The sequence below is a fragment of the Mya arenaria genome, chromosome 17 (genome assembly GCF_026914265.1).
Source record: "Mya arenaria isolate MELC-2E11 chromosome 17, ASM2691426v1".
Taxonomy (NCBI): domain Eukaryota; kingdom Metazoa; phylum Mollusca; class Bivalvia; order Myida; family Myidae; genus Mya; species Mya arenaria.
The window spans coordinates 44,745,699-44,771,053 of record NC_069138.1 but is presented as its reverse complement, the minus strand read 5'-3'; the positions used below and the strand labels follow the sequence as shown (position 1 = coordinate 44,771,053).

Here is a 25,355-nt window from a genome sequence, read left to right as displayed (position 1 = left end):
AACATCAGTCCACCAACGTTAAAGAGAACCATTGCTACTCTCTCAAATCCGAACTACTGTGTACAGGAACACTGGCTCGTGCATACACTTCTTGACAACATCAGTCCACCACCGTTAAAGAGAACCATTGCTACTCTCTCAAATCTGAACTACTGTGTACAGGAACACTGGCTCGTGCATACACTTCTTGACAACATCAGTCTACCACCGTTAAAGAGAACCATTGCTACTCTCTCCAAGCCGAACTACTGTGTACAGGAACACTGGCTCGTTCATACACTTCTTGACAACATCAGTCTACCACCGTTAAAGAGAACCATTGCTACTCTGTCAAAGCCGAACTACTGTGTACAGGAACACTGGCTCGTGCATACACTTTTTGACAACATCAGTCTACCACCGTTAAAGAGAACCATTGCTACTCTCTCAAAGCCGAACTACTGTGTACAGGAACACTGGCTCGTGCATAAACTTCTTGACAACATCAGTCCACCACCGTTAAAGAGAACCATTGCTACTCTGTCAAAGCCGAACTACTGTGTACAGGAACACTGGCTCGTGCATGCACTTCTTGACAACATCAGTCCACCACCGTTAAAGAGAACCATTGCTACTCTCTCAAAGCCGAACTACTGTGTACAGGAACACTGGTTCGTGCATACACTTCTTGACAACATCAGTCTACCACCGTTAAAGAGAACCATTGTTACTCTCTCAAAGCCGAACTACTGTGTACAGGAACACTGGCTCCTGCATACACTTCTTGACAACATCAGTCCACCACCGTTAAAGAGAACCATTGCTACTCTCTCAAAGCTGAACTACTGTGTACAGGAACACTGGCTCGTGCATACACTTCTTGACAACATCAGTCCACCACCGTTAAAGAGAACCATTGCTACTCTCTCAAAGCTGAACTACTGTGTACAGGAACACTGCCTCGTGCATAAACTTCTTGACAACATCAGTCTACCACCGTTAAAGAGAACCATTGCTACTCTCTCAAAGCCGAACTACTGTTTGTAGATACACTGGCTCGTGCACACACTCGAATGAGATAGCCCGAACATGTGTAAGTGTATGTATGTTCTTATACAAAGGATATACTACAGGACGTTGCAGTCTATTAATTGTCAATTTGTTAAAACTCAAGAAAGAGATTATGTATTAACATCAATACGGTTTATGGCCGCCCCTGAATTATCAGATCATATCAGTAACTCTTAATATCACGACTGAATGTTTCTGCCTATAGATACATTCATACTTCTCAATATATGCTATCAAATCAATTTCATTGACGACCTCGTTTCAAATGTTGAATAATTAAGATGATCATAGGTTATAATAGCCTATTTCATTAATGTAGATGTAATGTTATGTTGTGAAATAACGTCGTGTCCTGTGTTCAGTAATAAGTTTTAACCACAGTAAACTTAACTTAACATTTATTTATACATACAATTTGCTGCATGCGTTTTTTTTTCGGTGTTGTATTGCGTAGTGTGATTCTCCTATTTAAGTGTAAGTTGGGCCTCATGCCATGTGTCTTAAAATAGAGCCTCCTGCTTTAAAACACGGCCTTGTTCCTCACAATAGGGCATTGTGACTAAAACAGGGTCTTGTGCCTAATCAAGGTGTATCGTGCCTCAAAATAGAGCCTAATGATTTATATCAGGACCTTGTGTAGTAAAACAGGGACAGTGACCCATTCTGAGAGGTGAACATAACATGTAGGGCTGTGATCCATTCTGAGAGGTGAACATAACATGTAGGGCTGTGACCCATTCTGAGAGGTGATCATAACATGTAGGGCTGTGACCCATTCTCAGAGGTGATCATAACATGTAGGGCTGTGACCCATTCTCAGAGGTGATCATAACATGTAGGGCTGTGACCCATTCTCAGAGGTGATCATAACATGTAGGGCTGTGACCCATTCTGAGAGGTGATCATAACATGTAGGGCTGTGACCCATTCTCAGAGGTGATCATTACATGTAGGGCTGTGACCCATTCAGAGAGGTGATCATAACATGTAGGGTTGTGACCCATTCAGAGATGTGACCATAACATGTAGGGCTGTGACCCATGTAGAGAGGTGTACATAACATGTAGGGCTGTGACCCATTCAGAGAGGTGATCAAAACATGTAGGGCTGTTACCCATTCAGAGAGGTGAACATTACATGTAGGGCTGTGCCCCACTCATAGAGGTGATCATAACATGTAGGGCTGTGACCCATTCTGAGAGGTGATCAAAACATGTAGGGCTGTGACCCATTCAGAGAGGTGATCAAAACATGTAGGGCTGTGCCCAACTCAGAGAGGTGATCATTACATGTAGGAATGTGCCCCATTCTGAGAGGTGAACATAACCTGTAGGACTGTGCCCCATTCTGAGAGGTGGACATAACCTGTAGGACTGTGCCCCATTCTGAGAGGTGGACATAACCTGTAGGACTGTGCCCCATTCTGAGAGGTGGACATAACCTGTAGGACTGTGCCCCATTCTGAGAGGTGGACATAACCTGTAGGGTTGTGCCCCATTCTGAGAGGTGGACATAACCTGTAGGACTGTGCCCCATTCTGAGAGGTGGACATAACCTGTAGGGCTGTGACCCATTCTGAGAGGTGGACATAACCTGTAGGGCTGTGACCCATTCTGAGAGGTGGACATAACCTGTAGGGCTGTGACCCATTCTGAGAGGTGGACATAACCTGTAGGACTGTGACCCATTCAGAGAGGTGGACATAACCTGTAGGATTGTGACCCATTCTGAGAGGTGGACATAACCTGTAGGATTGTGACCCATTCTGAGAGGTGGACATAACCTGTAGGAATGAGACCCATTCTGAGAGGTGGACATAACCTGTAGGACTGTGACCCATTCTGAGAGGTGGACATAACCTGTAGGACTGTGACCCATTCTGAGAGGTGGACATAACCTGTAGGACTGTGACCCATTCTGAGAGGTGGACATAACCTGTAGGACTGTGACCCATTCTGAGAGGTGGACATAACCTGTAGGAATGTGACCCATTCTGAGAGGTGGACATAACCTGTAGGATTGTGACCCATTCTGAGAGGTGGACATAACCTGTAGGATTGTGACCCATTCTGAGAGGTGGACATAACCTGTAGGAATGTGACCCATTCTGAGAGGTGGACATAACCTGTAGGAATGTGACCCATTCTGAGAGGTGGACATAACCTGTAGGACGGTGACCCATTCTGAGAGGTGGACATAACCTGTAGGACTGTGACCCATTCTGAGAGGTGGACATAACCTGTAGGAGTGTGACCCATTCTGAGAGGTGGACATAACCTGTAGGAATGTGACCCATTCTGAGAGGTGGACATAACCTGTAGGGCTGTGACCCATTCTGAGAGGTGGACATAACCTGTAGGGCTGTGACCCATTCTGAGAGGTGGACATAACCTGTGGGACTGTGACCCATTCTGAGAGGTGGACATAACCTGTAGGATTGTGACCCATTCTGAGAGGTGGACATAACCTGTAGGATTGTGACCCATTCTGAGAGGTGGACATAACCTGTAGGATTGTGACCCATTCTGAGAGGTGGACATAACCTGTAGGATTGTGACCCATTCTGAGAGGTGGACATAACCTGTAGGATTGTGACCCATTCTGAGAGGTGGACATAACCTGTAGGATTGTGACCCATTCTGAGAGGTGGACATAACCTGTAGGATTGTGACCCATTCTGAGAGGTGGACATAACCTGTAGGAATGTGACCCTTTCTGAGAGGTGAACATAACCTGTAGGAATGTGACCCTTTCTTAGAGGCGAACACTAGTACGATAGTACTTGTGTTTCTGATTTGAATGAACAACAATAATATAGTTGGACTCGAACAGCACCGCAAGATCTTTTGGACGAAATGCAAACATTTATGAACAGCGACTTGCATTATAATGTACTGTAGTTAATACAACGTAATACGCAAATATGACGTCATGTTGTTACCATAGTAACGGCACACAAGGGCTGACTAGTTTAGAGAATCAAAGATGTTCTATTTAACTTTCCGGTTATTTTACAAAATATAAATGGAATATGCTAACAAATGACTAAGGTTATCGCTATGACCCATTACTGATTGTTTCGGTTCATGTTTACTAGACCATTTATGTTCCGTATCGAAAGTAATTCGAGTGGTGAAACTCTAGAACATACTCTTCCACAAAAAGATACAACGTAAGCGAAGTTAAGTCAAAACGTATAAAGTCAAAACGGGTGACATCAATATTTGGGGGTTTTATGAGTTGAATAAATAAAACAACATACTAGATACTAAAGGTAAATATTTTGATTTATTCAAATACAATAAACAGTGCTAGATTATAGGAGTGTGAAATGAAATCAAAACACCAACGAGGAACACGTAAAGATTGTTGGTCGATATTATAACTTTTAATACGACTTAATTTCTTCTATGCTGAGAAGTTTTTCTGACACTCGGAAAAATCGAGAATTTATGGCTAGCAATATGTGTTCTAACAAGCTAAAGATACATTCTTACTCCCACATAAGTTTTACCCCATAATGCATTGTTTTATTATTCCGAAAAGGATGAATTAATGTCGAAAACAATTGTTCTTATGAAGGATACCGAGTTTAATTTAAAAGAAATGTGCATAAAACACGGTATTTCTACCTTATTAGACTATAGTAAATCTGAGTAAATATTTAAGCATTCACAACTCATTTAATATTTTTGTGTTTTCTTTATTAAATATATGGTAACAAACATGTTAGTAATAAATGTTTTCAATAAATGCATTATTTAGTAAGCAGTTAAAGGTTTATCAGTCAAAATGTATGTTTGTTATACATGTGTATGTATGCATTGACTTTGAATAAGAGTGTCACTTAAGTCAGTTGTTGGTTGGTGTTCATTCCGAAAAGTAAAGAAACAACAACAACAATTTCATTACATTTTGAAAACATTCTTCATCTTTTGTCAGCAGTCTTGTATCACTGATTTGCAGACATTTACACAAAAATTGGCTCATTCCAAGACAAAAAAAGAAACAGTTTTCAAACGTTTTATATCTGAGAGTGCAGCTTTAAGGGATATACCAGGGCGTAAAAACAGCATGAATATTCGAAAAACTGCGATAACTCGTTAGAAAACTAACAATTAAAGGACTCAGAATATAACGTCATATTGGAATACAATAGGGTTATTAGTACTGCGTTTTGACCCGGGAGGTTGTATTCGACTCGAGTGGATTTTTGCAGATTCGGATTTCACAAGGCGCAAGCAGAGTGAAATCAAAATCTGCAAAAAATCCACGAGAGTCGAATACGACATTCCGGAACAAAACGCAGTACTAATAACCCTTTTATTATATACATTACTGGTAAGATTACTTAAAAGCCACATGTTTTCATAGTAAATGTCAATTTAACGACGCACTATTTTGTTTTATGATGCCATTTTAACATTGCGCAACGATACCTGTTATAACGTGACGTCACAAGAGTTGAATCGGCCGTATTGCACTGAAATGGAATACGAACTACCGTACTTTGCGATATGTATTGCATGTGGATTTATGACTGGTATTAAATAAAAGAAGATATTAGTAGCAATTCGTCATGCCGTTATTTGAGAGGATGACAACAACCACCTGTACGGATGAACTTATTTTTGTGCACTACGTCATCAATGTATGTGTGTACTCAGTAGAAGTTTAAAATTACATATACGATAGCACGAGGAAAAAGATTCATGCGATAACAGCGTGCAGCCAAGAACTGCTTCCAGAAAAATGTCGCAAACGACTTTTAAGCTCAACTGCAACGTTTACCTGCACGTGTATCTACACATACATATACACATACACGTTCAGGTACACGTCGTGGTGCGCAACCTCTCTAAAATCACCGAACATACAAGCTATATTGGTTGTAAAGTGTGTTATGACATCAACTTCAGTGTTAATCTAGTCAAAGCATCATAACGTCCGAGTCATTATTACATGCATTAACATTTACAATGGCTCGGTGGACAATAAGACGGGAAATGGTTACAGTTGTTGCAACACCATGTGTCCATGCTAAGACTATTCCACGGTGCAACGCCCTTGCACGTACAGCCACCATCGACATTTGAAGCTGGCGTTGTTGTTGTCGTTGTTGTTGTGGTTGTGGTTGTGGTTGGAGGAGTTTTGATTATTGATTTGCAATCACAGTATACGTTGTTACAAAGGTCCATTTCTGCTAAACAAAGTTGTTCGCAGAGCAAGACGGGAAATCCATCACTAACAGGCAAGCAGAATGGTGTTGGCGCTCTGCAATCACACATGTCAGAATCGCAAGATTCGGGATCCGAGCATACCGTGCGACAGTAGTTATCCATTTTATCAAAGCCTGCAAAACTGCCAATAGCCCGACAATACGTGGTGTCCACTGGGGCTGCGTTGATCGGCGGAGGGGCTGCGGTGGTCGATGAAGGGAATGCGTTGGTGGGAGCAGGGGCTGCGGTGGTCGGTGGTGGGACTGCGGTGGAAGGTGTAATCGCAGCAGGCTTTGACTCTCCCTCGATAATGCTAATATCAGCACAGTTCCAGAAATTCTCTTGTGGGCCAAAACCGAGTCCACATTCACCATCACCATCACAGCCCCAGTTATTTCCTGCGGAAGAAAGGCCACATGAATTTTAGGGTACATACGAATTTCTAAAGGGGGTCACTTTATACGGATTTCTAAGGGGGCCACTATATACGGATTTCTAAAGGGGTCACTACATACGGATTTCTTAGGCGGTCACTACATACGGACTTTTAAGGGTGTCACTACATACGGACTTCTAAGGGTGTCACTACATACGGACTTTTAAGGGTGTCACTACATACGGACTTCTAAGGGTGTCACTACATACGGACTTTTAAGGGTGTCACTACATACGGACTTCTAAGGGTGTCACTACATACGGACTTTTAAGGGTGTCACTACATACGGACTTCTAAGGGTGTCACTACATACGGACTTTTAAGGGGGTCACTACATACGGACTTTTAAGGGGTCACTACATACAGATTTCTAAGGGAGTCACTACTTACGGATTTCTTAGGGGGACACTACATACGGATTTCTAAGGGGGTCACTACATACGGATTTCTAAGGGGGCCACTACATACGGATTTCTAAGGGTGTCACTACATACGGACTTTTAAGGGTGTCAATACATACGGACTTCTAAGGGTGTCACTACATACGGACTTTTAAGGGGTCACTACATACGGATTTCTAAGGGCGTCACTACATACGGATTTCTAAGGGGGTCACTACATACGGATTTCTAAGGGGGTCACTACATACGGATTTCTAAGGGGGCCACTACATACGGATTTCTAAGGGGGTCACTACATACGGATTTCTAAGGGGGTCACTACATACGGATTTCTAAGGGGGTCACTACATGCGGATTTCTAAGGGCGTCACTACATACGGATTTCTAAGGGGTCACTACATACGGATTTCTAAGGGCGTCACTACATACGGATTTCTAAGGGCGTCACTACATACGGATTTCTAAGGGCGTCACTACATACGGATTTCTAAGGGCGTCACTACATACGGATTTCTTAGGGGGTCACTACATACGGATTTCTAAGGGGTTCATTACATACGGACTTCTAAGGGTGTCACTACATACGGACTTTTAAGGGGTCACTACATACAGATTTCTAAGGGAGTCACTACTTACGGATTTCTTAGGGGGACACTACATACGGATTTCTAAGGGGGTCACTACATACGGATTTCTAAGAGGGTCACTACATACGGATTTCTAAGAGGGTCACTACATACGGATTTCTAAGGGGGTCACCACATACGGATTTCTAAGGGCGTCACTACATACGGATTTCTAAGAAGTCACTACATACAGATTTCTAAGGGCGTCACTACATACGGATTTCTAAGGGCGTCACTACATACGGATTTCTAAGGGGGTCACTACATACGGATTTCTAAGGGGGTCACTACATACGGATTTCTAAGGGCGTCACTACATACGGATTTCTAAGGGCGTCACTACATACGGATTTCTAAGGGGGTTACTACATACGGATTTCTAAGGGGTTCATTACATACGGATTTCTAAGGGCGTCACTACATACGGATTTCTAAGGGGTTCACTACATACGGATTTCTAAGGGGTTCACTACATACGGATTTCTAAGGAGTTCATTACATACGGATTTCTTAGGGGGACACTACATACGGATTTCTAAGGGCGTCACTACATACTGATTTCTAAGGGCGTCACTACATACGGATTTCTAAGAGGGTCACTACATACGGATTTCTAAGGGGGTCACTACATACGGATTTCTAAGGGCGTCACTACATACGGATTTCTAAGGGGGGTCACTACATACGGATTTCTAAGAGGGTCACTACATACGGATTTCTAAGAGGGTCACTACATACGGATTTCTAAGGGGGGTCACTACATACGGATTTCTAAGAGGGTCACTACATACGGATTTCTAAGAGGGTCACTACATACGGATTTCTAAGGGGGGTCACTACATACGGATTTCTAAGAGGGTCACTACATACGGATTTCTAAGAGGGTCACTACATACGGATTTCTAAGGGGGGTCACTACATACGGATTTCTAAGAGGGTCACTACATACGGATTTCTAAGAGGGTCACTACATACGGATTTCTAAGGGGGTCACTACATACGGATTTCTAAGGGCGTCACTACATACGGATTTCTAAGAGGGTCACTACATACGGATTTCTAAGGGGGTCACTACATACGGATTTCTAAGGGGGTCACTACATACGGATTTCTAAGGGGGTCACTACATACGGATTTCTAAGGGGGTCACTACATACGGATTTCTAAGGGCGTCACTACATACGGATTTCTAAGGGGGTCACTACATACAGATTTCTAAGGGGTCACTACATACGGATTTCTAAGGGGGTCACTACATACGGATTTCTAAGGGGGTCACTACATACGGATTTCTAAGGGCGTCACTACATACGGATTTCTAAGGGGGTCACTACATACGGATTTCTAAGGGGTTCACTACATACGGATTTCTAAGGGGGTCACTACATACGGATTTCTAAGGGCGTCACTACATACGGACTTCTAAGGGCGTCACTACATACGGATTTCTAAGGGGGTCACTACATACGGATTTCTAAGGGGGTCACTACATGCGGATTTCTAAGGGGGTCACTACATACGGATTTCTAAGGGCGTCACTACATACGGATTTCTAAGGGGGCCACTACATACGGATTTCTAAGGGGTCACTACATACGGATTTCTAAGGGCGTCACTACATACGGATTTCTAAGGGGTTCACTACATACGGATTTCTAAGGGCGTCACTACATACGGATTTCTAAGGGCGTCACTACATACGGATTTCTAAGGGGGTCACTACATACGGATTTCTAAGGGCGTCACTACATACGGATTTCTAAGGGCGTCACTACATACGGATTTCTAAGGGCGTCACTACATACGGATTTCTAAGGGCGTCACTACATACGGATTTCTAAGGGCGTCACTACATACGGATTTCTAAGGGCGTCACTACATACGGATTTCTAAGGGCGTCACTACATACGGATGGTATAGGAGTCACTACGTGCTAATTCCTATGGGGGGGGTCACTTCACTTTATATGGATTTCTAAAGTAGGGGGATGGGTCACTTTATACGGAGTTCTAAGCGGGGGGCGGGGGGTGGTCACTTCATATGGATTTCTAAAGGGGGGTCACTACATACGAATTTCTAAGAGTGGAGGGGGTCACTACATACGGATTTCTAATAGGGGGTGGGGGGGTCACTACATACGGATGGTATGGGAGTCACTACGTGCTAATTCCTATGGGTGTCACTTCACTTTATATGGATTTCTAAAGTAGGGGGATGGGTCTCTTTATACGGAGTCCTAAGCGGGGGGGGGGTCACTTCATACGGATTTCTAAAGGGGGGTCACTACATACGAATTTCTAAGGGGGGAGGGGGTCACTGCATACGGATTTGTAAGGGGGTCACTGCATACGGATTTTCTAGGCGGAGTCACTACGTGCTGATTCCTAAGGGGGGGGGGAGCGGGGCGGGGGTCACTTTACTATATATGGAATTCTAAAGTAGGGGGATGGGTCATTTTATACGGATTTCTAAAGGGGAGTCACTTCATACGGATTTCTAAGGGAGGGGGGAGGGGGGTCACTACATACGGATTTCTAAGGGAGGGGGGAGGGGGGTCACTACATACGGATTTCTAAGGGAGGGGGGAGGGGGGTCACTTCATACGGATTTCTAAGGGAGGGGGGAGGGGGGTCACTACATACGGATTTCTAAGGGAGGGGGGAGGGGGGTCACTACATACGGATTTCTAAGGGAGGGGGGAGGGGGGTCACTACATACGGATTTCTAAGGGAGGGGGGGAGGGGGGTCACTACATACGGATTTCTAAGGGCGTCACTACATACGGATTTCTAAGGGAGGGGGGAGGGGGGTCACTACATACGGATTTCTAAGGGAGGGGGGAGGGGGGTCACTACATACGGATTTCTAAGGGAGGGGGGAGGGGGGTCACTACATACGGATTTCTAAGGGAGGGGGGAGGGGGGTCACTACATACGGATTTCGAAAGGGGGGGTCACTACATACGGTTTTCTTAAGGAGGGTCACTTCGTATGGATATCTAAGGAGGGTCAATACATACAGATTTCTAAGCAAAGGGTCACTACATATTTTTAAGGGGACGTCATTACATAAGGATCACTTTAAAGGAGGATCACTTTATGCGGATTTCTAAAAGGTTGGTGGGGGGGGGGGCGGGGGTCACTTTATACGGATTGCTAGGGGTGGGGGGGGTTTACTACGTACGGATTGCTGGGGGTGGGGAGGTCACTACATACGGATTGCTGGGGGGGGGAGGGGTCACTACATACAAATTCCTAAAGTGGAGGGGGTCACAACATACGGAATGCTGGGGGGGGGGGGGGTACTTCAAACGGATTTCTAAAGGTTGGGGGACACTACATACGGTTTTGAAAGAAGGGGGTCACCACATACGAATTTCTAAAGATGTTGGGTCACTACATGCGGATTATAAATGGGTCACTTCATAGGTAATTCTAAAGATGGATCGTTCCGGTGTCATGGTAATAGAAAATCAATACATTGAGACAGCTTTGTACTTAACATAGCTATGCATCAACATTTAAAACTGTTTTTTTGCATCAACATATATTGTTCTCTGTTAAAATCGTTGTGCCGGCGCAACATTTCCCAGAAAAATACAACACTGTAGGCGTTTAACATACCACCCTTCCAGATCCATTGAAGAACGCAGAACTCACAAGTGACCTCCTTTGGTAAGGCGACCTTCAGGTGATAGAACCCTGCTCCCTGGTTCGTTTCCGGAAGATCAACCCGATACCTGGAAGACGATTAAACGTATGACGTCATCGAGAAATAAAACATCAGTGGGCTAAGAGTTAAAATTAAAAACGTTGTTAATTTTATCTTTGTTAAACAAGTATTCTTGAAACTTTCCAGTGTGGTTCAGATTTAAACGTTAAAAACGATGGTGTTTACAACTTTGTTTAACTTAACACAGCTACAAACAATCGACCAAGTCAGTCGCAGACTTTGGTAACACGGGATATTTTGAATGCATTTTTATAGAAAAATCCGATCGGACAATATTCCTAACCCCAATGCATCAAAATCCCATTTAAGTGATGAACAATATATCGGAACCACAGATCTCTGAGGTTGTTTTAAAAACGAGCATTTGAGCAAACGTCTTAGAATCCTGCACTAGTTAATGATTGTGACGTCATAGCCCGATCATCGGCATGATTGTTACGTCATAGCCCGATCATCGGCATGATTGTGACACCATAGCCCGATCATCGGCATGATTGTGACGTCATAGCCCGATCATCGGCATGATCGTTTTTTGTCGGAAATATGTTGCGTTATTATCCAAACAGCTGTGATATATATAGCGTGAAATAAGGTCAATTGTTCGGTAAAATTCGGACGGGGGACGGGGGCAGGGGGGGGGGGGGTACAAATCGAAAGATGATTCTGAATATAACCTATATCGAAAAGTCTACAATACGACAGCATAGTACCTTTTTTAAGATCACATTTTGAATTGACAGTTGAAATGTTCTATAAATATTCGGTATACCGTTCAACTCCTTTTTGGACACTGTTATTCTTGACTTTTCATAACATTTGTTTGTAAAATAAACATGTGTTAAAGTATAGTATAAACGGGTTTTATAAACCTAATGCCTAAATATTTTCTGTAAGTGGCATAAGTGCGATGCTTGGCAGATCCCTTTGCTTGCGATCAGTGAAAAATTAAATAAAAAAAATGTTAAAATGGTTTGATTTGTAGTGCCGAAAAAATAACATGAAAACAATGGTGAAAAAAATACCAGTAGAAGGAATTTTATTAGCATTAGAGTACCTGAAAAGTGTGAGTTTGTTTTGTAATCAGAAGCTCTATATGAAGATTAGATAAAAAATGTCACCAGTTATTGTACAATCTTTGCATTTCATTAAAATAAAGTGTCCGTGTCCAATCAGAGATATTTGTTACGACATACAGAATACCTTAGAAGAATAATTACATGCAAAAACTCCACTATAACGGACAAAATGGCCGCCGCTGCATTAGAAAATACAAACATTCATTACATATTTACTAGTGATGTTCCGATGATCGATTATAATCGAAAATCGATTGGTTGGGCCTGAAATCGGCGACAATCGATTGTATTTGGTTATAAGCGATCATCGAAAAAAAAATGAAAAAAATATAAGTAAGTGTTCAGACGTTATCTTTAACAAAATGGTAGATGAAAGCCACAATGAGCAAGTAAAAATGAACTATTTTTTATGTAACACTTAATTACTTCAATCATAGACATAACGTATATGCATATAATGATTAAGAGTTCAATAATGTGCATGAATAAAACTTCACTTTAGGTTTTATCTAATATTTTAAAAAACCGATTGTACTATCGATAATCGGTTACTTGAGTGGAACCGATTATCGATTGTAAAATTGGAACCGATTCCCAACACTAATATTTACACATATACTTGTGTATAATATGTGTATAATAAAAGGATAATTTTCTTTTAAAAGTGCTCCGAGTCTGAAAAACACTAATCATTAACAGCGCTTGAATGCCGGACAATAAAATATATTATTCAAACCTTTTCTTGTTTTGTTTGCATATAAATCCAATTTCGACATAAGTTTTATGTTTACACTTTTTTGTTAATAAAATATCAAGTCTCAAGTCCAAAAAAGCAAAACTAAGATGGCGGCAAAGTTGTTTTGATGGCTCTTAAGAAATATGTCTAGGACGCGGCGGTCGATATCGCGTCATGCGCCAAAACCATACGTATTAAGATACATATATACAGTATAAATTATGTGAATATGTATCTATTAAGATTGCCTTATATTATTTGTTTGCCATTTGAATTGCCGAACTGCTTGTGTGTGTGTGTGTGTGTGTGTGTGCGTGCGTGCGTGCGTGCGTGCGTGTGTTCATTTATGTCCATAGCATGTTTAATGTTGAATTTAAAGACTCCGGGTTGCTGTAATGACCTTTTCAAGGGTTTAATATGTACACATAATTCAAAGATAATATCTATTATAGGTTTACCTTGCATAAAATTTATCCTTATTGCCAATGGCGTCATAAAATGGCAAGCGTATTAATGTTGTCAATCGGAACATCTCGGCCATTTCCGTCATACATGTACGACAAAACTCGGACGAATGTTGTCAATCGGAACATCTCGGCCATTTCCGTCATACATGTACGACGAAACTCTGACGAATGGTTGTCAATCGGAACATCTCGGCCATTTCCGTCATAAATGTACGACGAAACTCCGACGAATGTTGTCAATCGGAACATCTCGGCCATTTCCGTCATACATGTACGACGAGACTCGGATGAATGTAGGTGCAATAGTTAAGATCGTAAAATTAAAAATTAAAATCTTATAACATTTAAAAGGAGCGATAAACTTACTTATGTAGATACTCGTCTATGCCCCACCCTGGTTTGCCCGTCTCTAGGGGATACTGGTCAAAGCACTCCTCCGTTACTTCCTCGTCTGTACTGCTCCCGGGTAAACGACATAACCTGAAATAAACTATATTTGTTTAACCGTTCTATGCAGGGGGCGTGTCCATGGAGTGGGACAATTTGGAACAACTAGAGAGGTACAGTCTCCTCATTTTTTACCACTTTTTTAAACAGTACCTCTCCATAACGGGATCTGTTTGTAACGGATGTGTCTTGAACTGACCTTTTTGTTTCAAGTGCTTTTAAAAAATAAAGCTTTTCCCAGGGTCAATCTAAATCGGTGTCATTTTAAAGCGGGCATTTCTTTGATTGGTGTTTTGTCCTAGGTCTTTGTAGAAACTTGACTTTCTTATAAAAGGTTTTTCTTGTTCATGGATTATTTTTTTTGTATCATACATTTCTTGTACATGGACATATTTGTACCGTGTTTTTCTTGACTATTCTTGATATCATTCATTTCTAGAACAAGGGGTTGTTGTATCAGGATATTGCTTGACTGTTTTATATCATACATTTCTAGAACAAGGGGTTGTTGTATCAGGATATTGCTTGACTGTTTTATATCATACATTTCTAGAACAAGGGGTTGTTGTATCAGGATATTGCTTGACTGTTTTATATCATACATTTCTAGAACAAGGGATTGTTGTACCGGGATATTGCTTGACTGTTTTGTATCATACATTTCTAGAACAAGGGGTTGTTGTACCGGGATATTGCTTGACTGTTTTGTATCATACATTTCTAGAACAAGGGGTTGTTGTACCGGGATAATGCTTGACTGTTTTGTATCATACATTTCTAGAACAAGGGGTTGTTGTACCGGGATATTGCTTGGCTGTTTAGTATCATACATTTCTAGAACAAGGGGTTGTTGTACCGGGATATTGCTTGACTGTTTTGTATCATACATTTCTAGAACAAGGGGTTGTTGTACCGGGATATTGCTTGGCTGTTTTATATCATACATTTCTAGAACAAGGGGTTGTTGTACCGGGATATTGCTTGACTGTTTTGTATCATACATTTCTAGAACAAGGGGTTGTTGTACCGGGATATTGCTTGACTGTTTTGTATCATACATTTCTAGAACAAGGGGTTGTTGTACCGGGATATTGCTTGGCTGTTTTATATCATACATTTCTAGAACAAGGGGTTGTTGTACCGGGATATTGCTTGACTGTTTTGTATCATACATTTCTAGAACAAGGGGTTGTTGTACCGGGATATTGCTTGGCTGTTTTATATCATACATTTCTAGAACAAGGGGTTGTTGTACCGGGATATTGCTTGGCTGTTTTGTATCATACATTTCTAGAACAAGGGTTTGTTGTACCAGGATATTGCTTGACTGTTTTGTATCATACATTTCTAGAACAAGGGTTTGTTGTACCGGGATATTGCTTGACTGTTTTGTATCATACATTTCTAGAACAAGGGGTTGTTGTACCGGGATATTGCTTGACTGTTTTGTATCATACATTTCTAGAACAAGGGGTTGTTGTACCGGGATATTGCTTGACTGTTTAGTATCATACATTTCTAGAACAAGGGGTTGTTGTACCGGGATATTGCTTGACTGTTTTGTATCATACATTTCTAGAACAAGGGGTTGTTGTACCGGGATACTGCTTGACTGTTTTGTATCATACATTTCTAGAACAAGGGGTTGTTGTACCGGGATACTGCTTGACTGTTTTGTATCATACATTTCTAGAACAAGGGGTTGTTGTACCGGGATATTGCTTGACTGTTTTGTATCATACATTTCTAGAACAAGGGGTTGTTGTACCGGGATAATGCTTGACTGTTTTGTATCATACATTTCTAGAACAAGGGGTTGTTTTACCGGGATAATGCTTGACTGTTTAGTATCATACATTTCTAGAACAAGGGATTGTTGTACCGGGATATTGCTTGACTGTTTAGTATCATACATTTCTAGAACAAGGGGTTGTTGTACCGGGATATTGCTTGACTGTTTAGTATCATACATTTCTAGAACAAGGGATTGTTGTACCGGGATAATGCTTGACTGTTTTATATCATACATTTCTAGAACAAGGGGTTGTTGTACCGGGATATTGCTTGACAGTTTTATATCATACATTTCTAGAACAAGGGGTTGTTGTACCGGGATATTGCTTGACAGTTTTATATCATACATTTCTAGAACAAGGGGTTGTTGTACCGGGATATTGCTTGACAGTTTTATATCATACATTTCTAGAACAAGGGGTTGTTGTACCGGGATATTGCTTGACAGTTTTATATCATACATTTCTAGAACAAGGGGTTGTGGTACCGGGATATTGCTTGACTGTTTTATATCATACATTTCTAGAACAAGGGGTTGTTGTACCGGGATATTGCTTGACTGTTTTATATCATACATTTCTAGAACAAGGGATTGTTGTACCGGGATATTGCTTGACTGTTTTGTATCATACATTTCTAGAACAAGGGGTTGTTGTACCGGGATATTGCTTGACTGTTTTATATCATACATTTCTAGAACAAGGGGTTGTTGCACCAGGATAATGCTTGACTGTTTTGTATCATACATTTCTAGAACAAGGGGTTGTTGTACCAGGATATTGCTTGACTGTTTTGTATCATACATTTCTAGAACAAGGGGTTGTTGTACCAGGATATTGCTTGACTGTTTTGTATCATACATTTCTAGAACAAGGGGTTGTTGTACCAGGATAATGCTTGACTGTTTTGTATCATACATTTCTAGAACAAGGGGTTGTTGTACCAGGATATTGCTTGACTGTTTTGTATCATACATTTCTAGAACAAGGGGTTGTTGTACCAGGATATTGCTTGACTGTTTTGTATCATACATTTCTAGAACAAGGGTTGTTGTACCAGGATAATGCTTGACTGTTTTATATCATACATTTCTAGAACAAGGGGTTGTGGTACCGGGATATTGCTTGACTGTTTTGTATCATACATTTCTAGAACAAGGGGTTGTTGTACCAGGATATTGCTTGACTATTTTATATCATACATTTCTAGAACAAGGGGTTGTTGCACCAGGATAATGCTTGACTGTTTTATATCATACATTTCTAGAACAAGGGGTTGTTGTACCAGGATATTGCTTGACTGTTTTGTATCATACATTTCTAGAACAAGAGGTTGTTGTACCAGGATAATGCTTGACAGTTTTATATCATACATTTCTAGAACAAGGGATTGTGGTACCGGGATATTGCTTGACTGTTTTGTATCATACATTTCTAGAACAAGGGGTTGTTGTACCAGGATAATGCTTGACTGTTTTGTATCATACATTTCTAGAACAAGGGGTTGTTGTACCGAGATATTGCTTGACTGTTTTGTATCATACATTTTTAGAACAAGAGGTTGTTGTACCAGGATATTGCTTGACTGTTTTGTATCATACATTTCTAGAACAACGGGTTGTTGTACCGGGATATTGCTTGACAGTTTTATATCATACATTTCTAGAACAAGGGATTGTGGTACCGGGATATTGCTTGACTGTTTTGTATCATACATTTCTAGAACAAGGGATTGTTGTACCGGGATATTGCTTGACAGTTTTGTATCATACATTTCTAGAACAAGGGGTTGTTGTACCGAGATATTGCTTGACAGTTTTATATCATACATTTCTAGAACAAGGGGTTGTTGTATCAGGATATTGCTTGACAGTTTTATATCATACATTTCTAGAACAAGGGGTTGTTGTACCAGGATATTGCTTGACTGTTTTATATCATACATTTCTAGATCAAGGGGTTGTTGTATCAGGATATTGCTTGACTGTTTTATATCATACATTTCTAGAACAAGGGGTTGTTGTACCGGGATATTGCTTGACTGTTTTATATCATACATTTCTAGAACAAGGGGTTGTTGTACCGGGATATTGCTTGACAGTTTTATATCATACATTTCTAGAACAAGGGATTGTTGTACCGGAATATTGCTTGACAGTTTTATATCATACATTTCTAGAACAAGGGGTTGTTGTACCAGGATATTGCTTGACTGTTTTATATCATACATTTCTAGAACAAGGGGTTGTTGTACCGAGATATTGCTTGACTGTTTTATATCATACATTTCTAGAACAAGGGATTGTTGTACCGGGATATTGCTTGACAGTTTTATATCATACATTTCTAGAACAAGGGGTTGTTGTACCGGGATATTGCTTGGCTGTTTTGTATCATACATTTCTAGAACAAGGGTTTGTTGTACCGGGATATTGCTTGACTGTTTTGTATCATACATTTCTAGAACAAGGGGTTGTGGTACCGGGATATTGCTTGGCTGTTTAGTATCATACATTTCTAGAACAAGGGATTGTTGTACCGGGATATTGCTTGACTGTTTTGTATCATACATTTCTAGAACAAGGGGTTGTTGTACCGGGATAATGCTTGACTGTTTTATATCATACATTTCTAGAACAAGGGGTTGTTGTACCGAGATATTGCTTGACAGTTTTATATCATACATTTCTAGAACAACGGGTTGTTGTACCGGGATATTGCTTGACAGTTTTATATCATACATTTCTAGAACAAGGGGTTGTTGTACCGGGATATTGCTTGGCTGTTTTGTATCATACATTTCTAGAACAAGGGTTTGTTGTACCGGGATATTGCTTGACAGTTTTATATCATACATTTCTAGAACAAGGGGTTGTTGTACCGGGATATTGCTTGACAGTTTTATATCATACATTTCTAGAACAAGGGGTTGTTGTACCGAGATATTGCTTGACTGTTTTATATCATACATTTCTAGAACAACGGGTTGTTGTACCGGGATATTGCTTGACAGTTTTATATCATACATTTCTAGAACAAGGGGTTGTTGTACCGGGATATTGCTTGGCTGTTTTGTATCATACATTTCTAGAACAAGGGTTTGTTGTACCGGGATATTGCTTGACAGTTTTGTATCATACATTTCTAGAACAAGGGGTTGTTGTACCGGGATATTGCTTGACAGTTTTATATCATACATTTCTAGAACAAGGGGTTGTTTTACCGGGATAATGCTTGACTGTTTTGTATCATACATTTCTAGAACAAGGGGTTGTTGTACCGGGATATTGCTTGACAGTTTTATATCATACATTTCTAGAACAAGGGGTTGTTGTACCGGGATATTGCTTGACTGTTTTGTATCATACATTTCTAGAACAAGGGTTTGTTGTACCGGGATATTGCTTGACTGTTTTGTATCATACATTTCTAGAACAAGGGGTTGTGGTACCGGGATATTGCTTGGCTGTTTAGTATCATACATTTCTAGAACAAGGGATTGTTGTACCGGGATATTGCTTGACTGTTTTGTATCATACATTTCTAGAACAAGGGGTTGTTGTACCGGGATAATGCTTGACTGTTTTATATCATACATTTCTAGAACAAGGGGTTGTTGTACCGGGATATTGCTTGACTGTTTTATATCATACATTTCTAGAACAAGGGATTGTTGTACCGGGATATTGCTTGACTGTTTTATATCATACATTTCTAGAACAAGGGGTTGTTGTACCAGGATATTGCTTGACTGTTTTGTATCAAACATTTCTATATCGTTGCCTTGTGCTAAAATACAACATATGTCATATATCTAACTGAATGTGGCCATTAGGTAACGGTAACTGCCTTGTGCTACAATACAATATGTATTGCATCTAACTGAATATGGCCATTGGGTAACGTTAGCCGCCTTGTGCTACAATACAACATATGTCATACATCTAACTGAATATGTCCATTGGGTAACGTTAGCCGCATTGTGCCACAATACAATATATGTCATACATCTAACTGAATATGGCCATTAGGTAACGTTAGCTGCGTTGTGCTACAATACAACATATGTCATACATCTAACTGAATATGGCCATTAGGTAACGTTAGCCGCCTTGTGCTACAATACAACTTATTGGCATACATCTAACTGAATATGTCCACTGGGTAACGTTACCCGCATTGTGCTACAATACAACATATGTCATACGTCTAACTAAATATGGCCATTGAGTAACGTTAGCCGCGTTGTGCTACAATACAACACATATCTGAATAATTCCCTTTGTAAATGATTTGGTAACCCACTTGGTACGGTTAGTCACTAACTAAGTACGAACCAACTAGGTTAATTGATTAGACTTACTTGAAGCGGAAGTATCCTTTATGATAAGCTGTGAGTTCGACGGTGACGTCTATAATACTCCCAGCCGTGTACGTGGCGCCGATAACGCCCGTGACGTATTTGCCCCGATTCGGGGCGACACTTTGATTCGGTTGGTCGACGCCATCGTTTGCGTCCTTCTTGTACGGGTCACCACACATCCCACATTTCCCACCGTTCGCTGTCTGTGTCTGTGAATTTCATAATCAGTGTGTGAATACCACGTGATAAATTGGGTCATAAATGATACGTCGGAAAAAAATTGCTTCGAATGAAGACTTTGATAAAAATAACTTATCTTTTTCTTCACCATTTTAAGTGAATCATAGCTCAGTCTACGCCGCTTACGGAGCCCCGCCTTCGGTCTTTGAACAAAGTTTGATTGAGAGTTTAGTTTCTTAAAACACTTCGACAAACACAATACGGCCGTCTGACGGGGCACTGGCAAAACATTATTTTGGAAACAGGTTTGTGGAAGTGTTTGATAACGGCATAGACTGCCCTTTGCTTAATTTAAAATGATGTAGTAAAACAGGGGCGGATCCAGGAATCAACGTTAGAGGGGGCGTAACTTAGGGGCGCAACCTTTTGACATGCACCTCTCCCTCTGAACCGAAAGTGTATGGCATAAACTGTTTGCATATGGATTGGGGGTTAAGCAATCAAGAAAAAATAACATTTTGTAGTTGGAAATGATGCATTATAGGCGTATTTTAATATTTTCTATCTCCTAAAATGACATAAAAAGTAAACTTTGACGATTTTAGAGGGGGCGCGCGCCGGAAGCGCCCCCCTCTAAATCCGCTAGTGTAAAAGAAAAGTTATCATTGATTCAAGTCTTCATTTTATGCAAAATGTAGCCTTCCGACGTAGCATATATGACGTCATTTATCACGTGACTTACACACACTGATAATACAAAGTGAATTATATAATGAAATCTAATTGGAATAAAAAAACAACAACTTCCGAATCGGTTGAATATGGTCGATATAGAGTACTGGGCCTCGTTGAATAGGCACGGGGGGTTTCGCAATATATAGAGGAAAATTGTTTGTTCTGGTGTAAGATAACAATATATTTCACCTAGTGAGCACCAAAAACGATAGTTCATGAGTAACGTAGACACGAGTGAACTATTTATGTTTGATGCTAACGAGATAAAATATATTGCAAGCTTAACCAGACAGACAGACAGACAGACAGACAGACAGACAGACAGACAGACAGACAGACGGCCTCAAGGGCAAAGAAATGGTTTTGCTAGGATTAAATCCTTTCCAATAACAGGTAGGGTAGGTAGACTTTTAAATTTTATCAGGCTCTATCTAGGAACCTTATCATTACCATTGGGAAATAGCGTTACAGAAATATTCCGTCTCAAGCTTAAAAGGCTACTGCTGCTGCTGCTGCTGCTGCTGCAGATGCTGCTGCTTCTGCTGATATTATTATTATTAGTACAGTACCCCGTTGACTCGAACTCGCTTTGCTCGAATTCCTCGTTACCTCGAACTAGATTTAAAGGACCGAATAATTTATACTGAAGGTAAACAATCCCGCTTGGGTCGATTTTTTCGAGGCTCGAGGTATTTTTGCCGGTCCCTGGGAGTTAGAGCCATCGAGGTTCGACTGTATTACTACTATTATTATCATTATTATTATGCACCAGTCAATTGAAACCACGCCCCCCCCCCAGGTCTGGGGAATAGCGGGGACTTTGACTTTCGCCCCAAGAGACTCTTTATAAGGCCAAATCTCCGCAAAATTTGGCGCAAAGACAAAACCACCGCGGTCACCCGGCCATGCCGGGCCAGCTGAAAAGTAAAAACAATTGACTGGTGCATTATTATCATTATTATTATTATTATTATTATTATTATTATTATTATTATTATTATTATTATTATTATTATTATTATTATTATTAAACAGACTTTAAACAACGGTAGGGTGTGCGCCTATCTTGTAGGAAGGGTCTGTTTACCCGAAATAAATAAGTTGGTTTACGCCCTATACCCACATTGTGAATTGCCAGTCTGACCTCGGGTAGCGCCGTGCAAAGGTTAATGCTACTACAGCGGTCATTCGTCGAAAGAAGTTTTAATCATATTTGTACAAAGTCGTTCAGACAATGTAAATATTTTACAATGTTCACCCTACAGAAATTTAAATTAAGCTTAAATTAATAATACTTGAAGGATAGCTGTTTAAAGATGTACTCTTAAACCCAAATAAGATATACCACAATTAACATAATTGTTTAAATATACCAGTAAGGATGAATAACTGTCGAAAACAATGGTTCTTATGAAGGATACTGAGTTTAATTTGAAAGAAAATGTGCAGAAAACACGTTATTTCTACCTTATGAGACTATAGTAGATCACCACCTTACCATTCACCAATAATTTAATATTTTGGGGTTTTCAGCTTTTAAATTCACGGTTACAATCGTGTTATCAATAATTAATATTTCCCATACATGCATTATTTAGTAAGTAGTTAAAGATTTATCACTCAAAATTTATGTTTGTTATACTTGTGCATGTATTGATTTTGAATAAGAGTGTTACTTTAAAGAATCACCATTTATCCTAAACCGAATTGCGTGCATGAATTCCCACGCCGGGCCCCGATTCCTCGAGAACTCTTAATCATATCAAACTTAAGTAGCTTATTTCATTAAGCCAAATTGCTTACTCAGACTTGATTTTCCTTAACACACATTAGTTAATCATCATAACCAATACATCATTTGCCTTTAAAGTCTCAAAACTCTGCAAATTTTACACGAATTATACCAAGGCAAAAATATTAAAGTGACACTTTTATTCAAAATCAATAAATACACATGTATAACAAACATAAATTTTTAGTGATGATTCTTACTAAATAATGCATTTTATATGGAAAATACCAATTACTGATGACACGATTATAATCATGTTTTCATGTAATTGTTACCTCTCTTACGACCATAAAACAATCGGCCTGACCCAAATAATGTTTTACAAATGCTATGGGGTTTTTTAATTCGTGCAACAGCATTTATTTCCTCGCTTTTTCTCCATCTGACCCATCAGTTTTCAAAAATGTTTTGCGCAATAATGCCAAACAAAACCCAGCAGAATCGACCTGAATAATTATGAAAATAATAATAACGACACGTTAAATCTACGTAGTTCGTGGAATGGGAAATAAAAAATACTTTTAGCATTTAGCATGAATAGCGCACCAAATCATACGCAAGCAACATTTCATAATGAAGAGTTATATCATGCTAATGTTTTTCCAAGCTCTATGTGCACTGACGTTTGATTTTAGTAGCAAAATAAGTTATTGTTAATTAAACATTTAAACATACCAAACCGGAATTTCCACTATTTGAAACAATAAAGTGTTCATTTAAACAAACACTTTACGGCTTAATAAGAATAAGCAATGACAGGATATTTTGTGATTATTCTCAAAAGCGTGCGAAATTGTATTTGAACGTAACGTCATGTTGTTGTTTTTTAATGACGTCGTTGAAACTGTTTCTAAGCCCAGGCGCTCTATCGTTGGATTTGGAAGTAAGAGCAGAGTCCGTATTCAATAATCATCTTACGAACAATTTTCAAGTTATTGGAAAACAGCATTTTTTTCTAATATGAATTTTAAGAAAACGAAAAATGTTTATACACCAAAAATATGAAAATAAGCAAGAAAAATGATCTAAACAATATATGCATATGAATAGATCTGGTGAAAATTAGCGGGTATTTAAAATAATCGTTGTCAAAAATTACGAAATTTTCAGTTGAAAATATTCTCTAATAGGCTTACATTGCAAAACAGTTTTTTTTGTATCAATTTATTATTTCACTGTTTTATAAAGATATAATTAAAAAGATATAATAAACTGCAAAACATTCACTTGTAATTCACAGATACCCGTCAATAAATGAATATATATGAAAGAACGGAAGCCATAGAACGTTAGCGTCAAAGGAGCTGAGAGTGATTCCGTTAAAACCAATAAGTGTGAAAATAAAGTGTAGAACCAAGCACACTTACCGATAAACCCCCACAATTGAGCGCCATATCGTTCGTATTTCTGACTAAAACATTGGATTGAACCAAATCCGGGAAATTTCTCCATATGCTTGACCGCTGCGGTGGTTCCAAAAGTCGGCCATGACCTAATACTTCCGTTATGACAATGGTTACAAGCAGAACAAAAACGTTCATTTTGCGTAACAGTTTTTGTTGTTGTTAATTTGTTATTTTTTTCCCACTATTTTATTTTAGCATTGATTTTAAATGAGCACCAGTGTTTTTAAATAATAAAACTTATCATGAAACAAGTGGTATTTGAAGTCAAAACGTAGCGACGTCGAATGAAATACAGTATGGATGTAGTTACTTTATATAGGACATTCAGACAGCCCATGCGTGTAAGGCTAAACTGTTTACGGGTATTTAATATCACTCCCGACAAAGCGCACATGATCAAACTTTCAAATAAACTTAGCTATTCGGCCGCTGGTTAGTTTAAACTTAACATATTTTACAACGATTGAGAAGAAAATTACTTATACTTAGTCACTGTCGTTGGCACGATGTTCCGCGAGAGTTGGGTCTTACCGGAGTACCCTGAGAAAACAAACTTGTCGCGCTTGGTGACCACTAACCAAACTCACATGCTCCCAGGCCGGGAATCGAACCAGGGTTGCCTTGATGAGAAGCGGGAGCGCTAACCGGATAACCAGCCTTTCACTCATGGATCCGCCAATTGATATTCTTTGTAGTGATATTCAGGTTCAAAGTAGGTTAAAACAAGTACTAGTAAACTATGTTTGAAAAGGGTAATAACTTCCTTTCCTGGTTGCGGGCTTTTTGATACAATATGCTTTTTGTATGCGTTTGATAACATTATTTTCTTTTGTCAGCGTTCTTTTGCAATCATTTTTTCGTAAGCGTTTTATTACATTCTATTTTGTCAGCAGTTT

General features: G+C 39.9%; 1 protein-coding gene across 1 annotated transcript; it reads right to left on the bottom strand.

Moving 5' to 3' along the window:
- Positions 1-4,327: 4,327 nt before the first annotated feature.
- Positions 4,328-24,743, bottom strand: LOC128224430 (uncharacterized). The gene is made up of 5 exons (XM_052934272.1): positions 24,421-24,743; positions 20,347-20,555; positions 14,110-14,223; positions 11,356-11,471; positions 4,328-6,667 (listed from the first exon to the last, which is right to left on the bottom strand). Exons 1-5 carry the CDS (start codon positions 24,592-24,594, stop codon positions 6,018-6,020), a joined length of 1,263 nt encoding a protein of 420 aa, XP_052790232.1. The 5' UTR covers positions 24,595-24,743; the 3' UTR covers positions 4,328-6,017.
- Between the last annotated feature and the right edge of the window lie 612 nt (positions 24,744-25,355).

Coding starts and splice junctions, on each gene's coding strand:
- LOC128224430 (XM_052934272.1), bottom strand. CDS start 24,594: ATGAACGTTTTTGTTCTGCTTGTAACCATTGTCATAACGGAAGTATTA. Junction 20,556..24,420: donor TCAATTGTGGGGGTTTATCG/GTAAGTGTGCTT, acceptor TGAAATTCACAG/ACACAGACAGCGAACGGTGG. Junction 11,472..14,109: donor ATAGACGAGTATCTACATAA/GTAAGTTTATCG, acceptor ATCGTCTTCCAG/GTATCGGGTTGATCTTCCGG.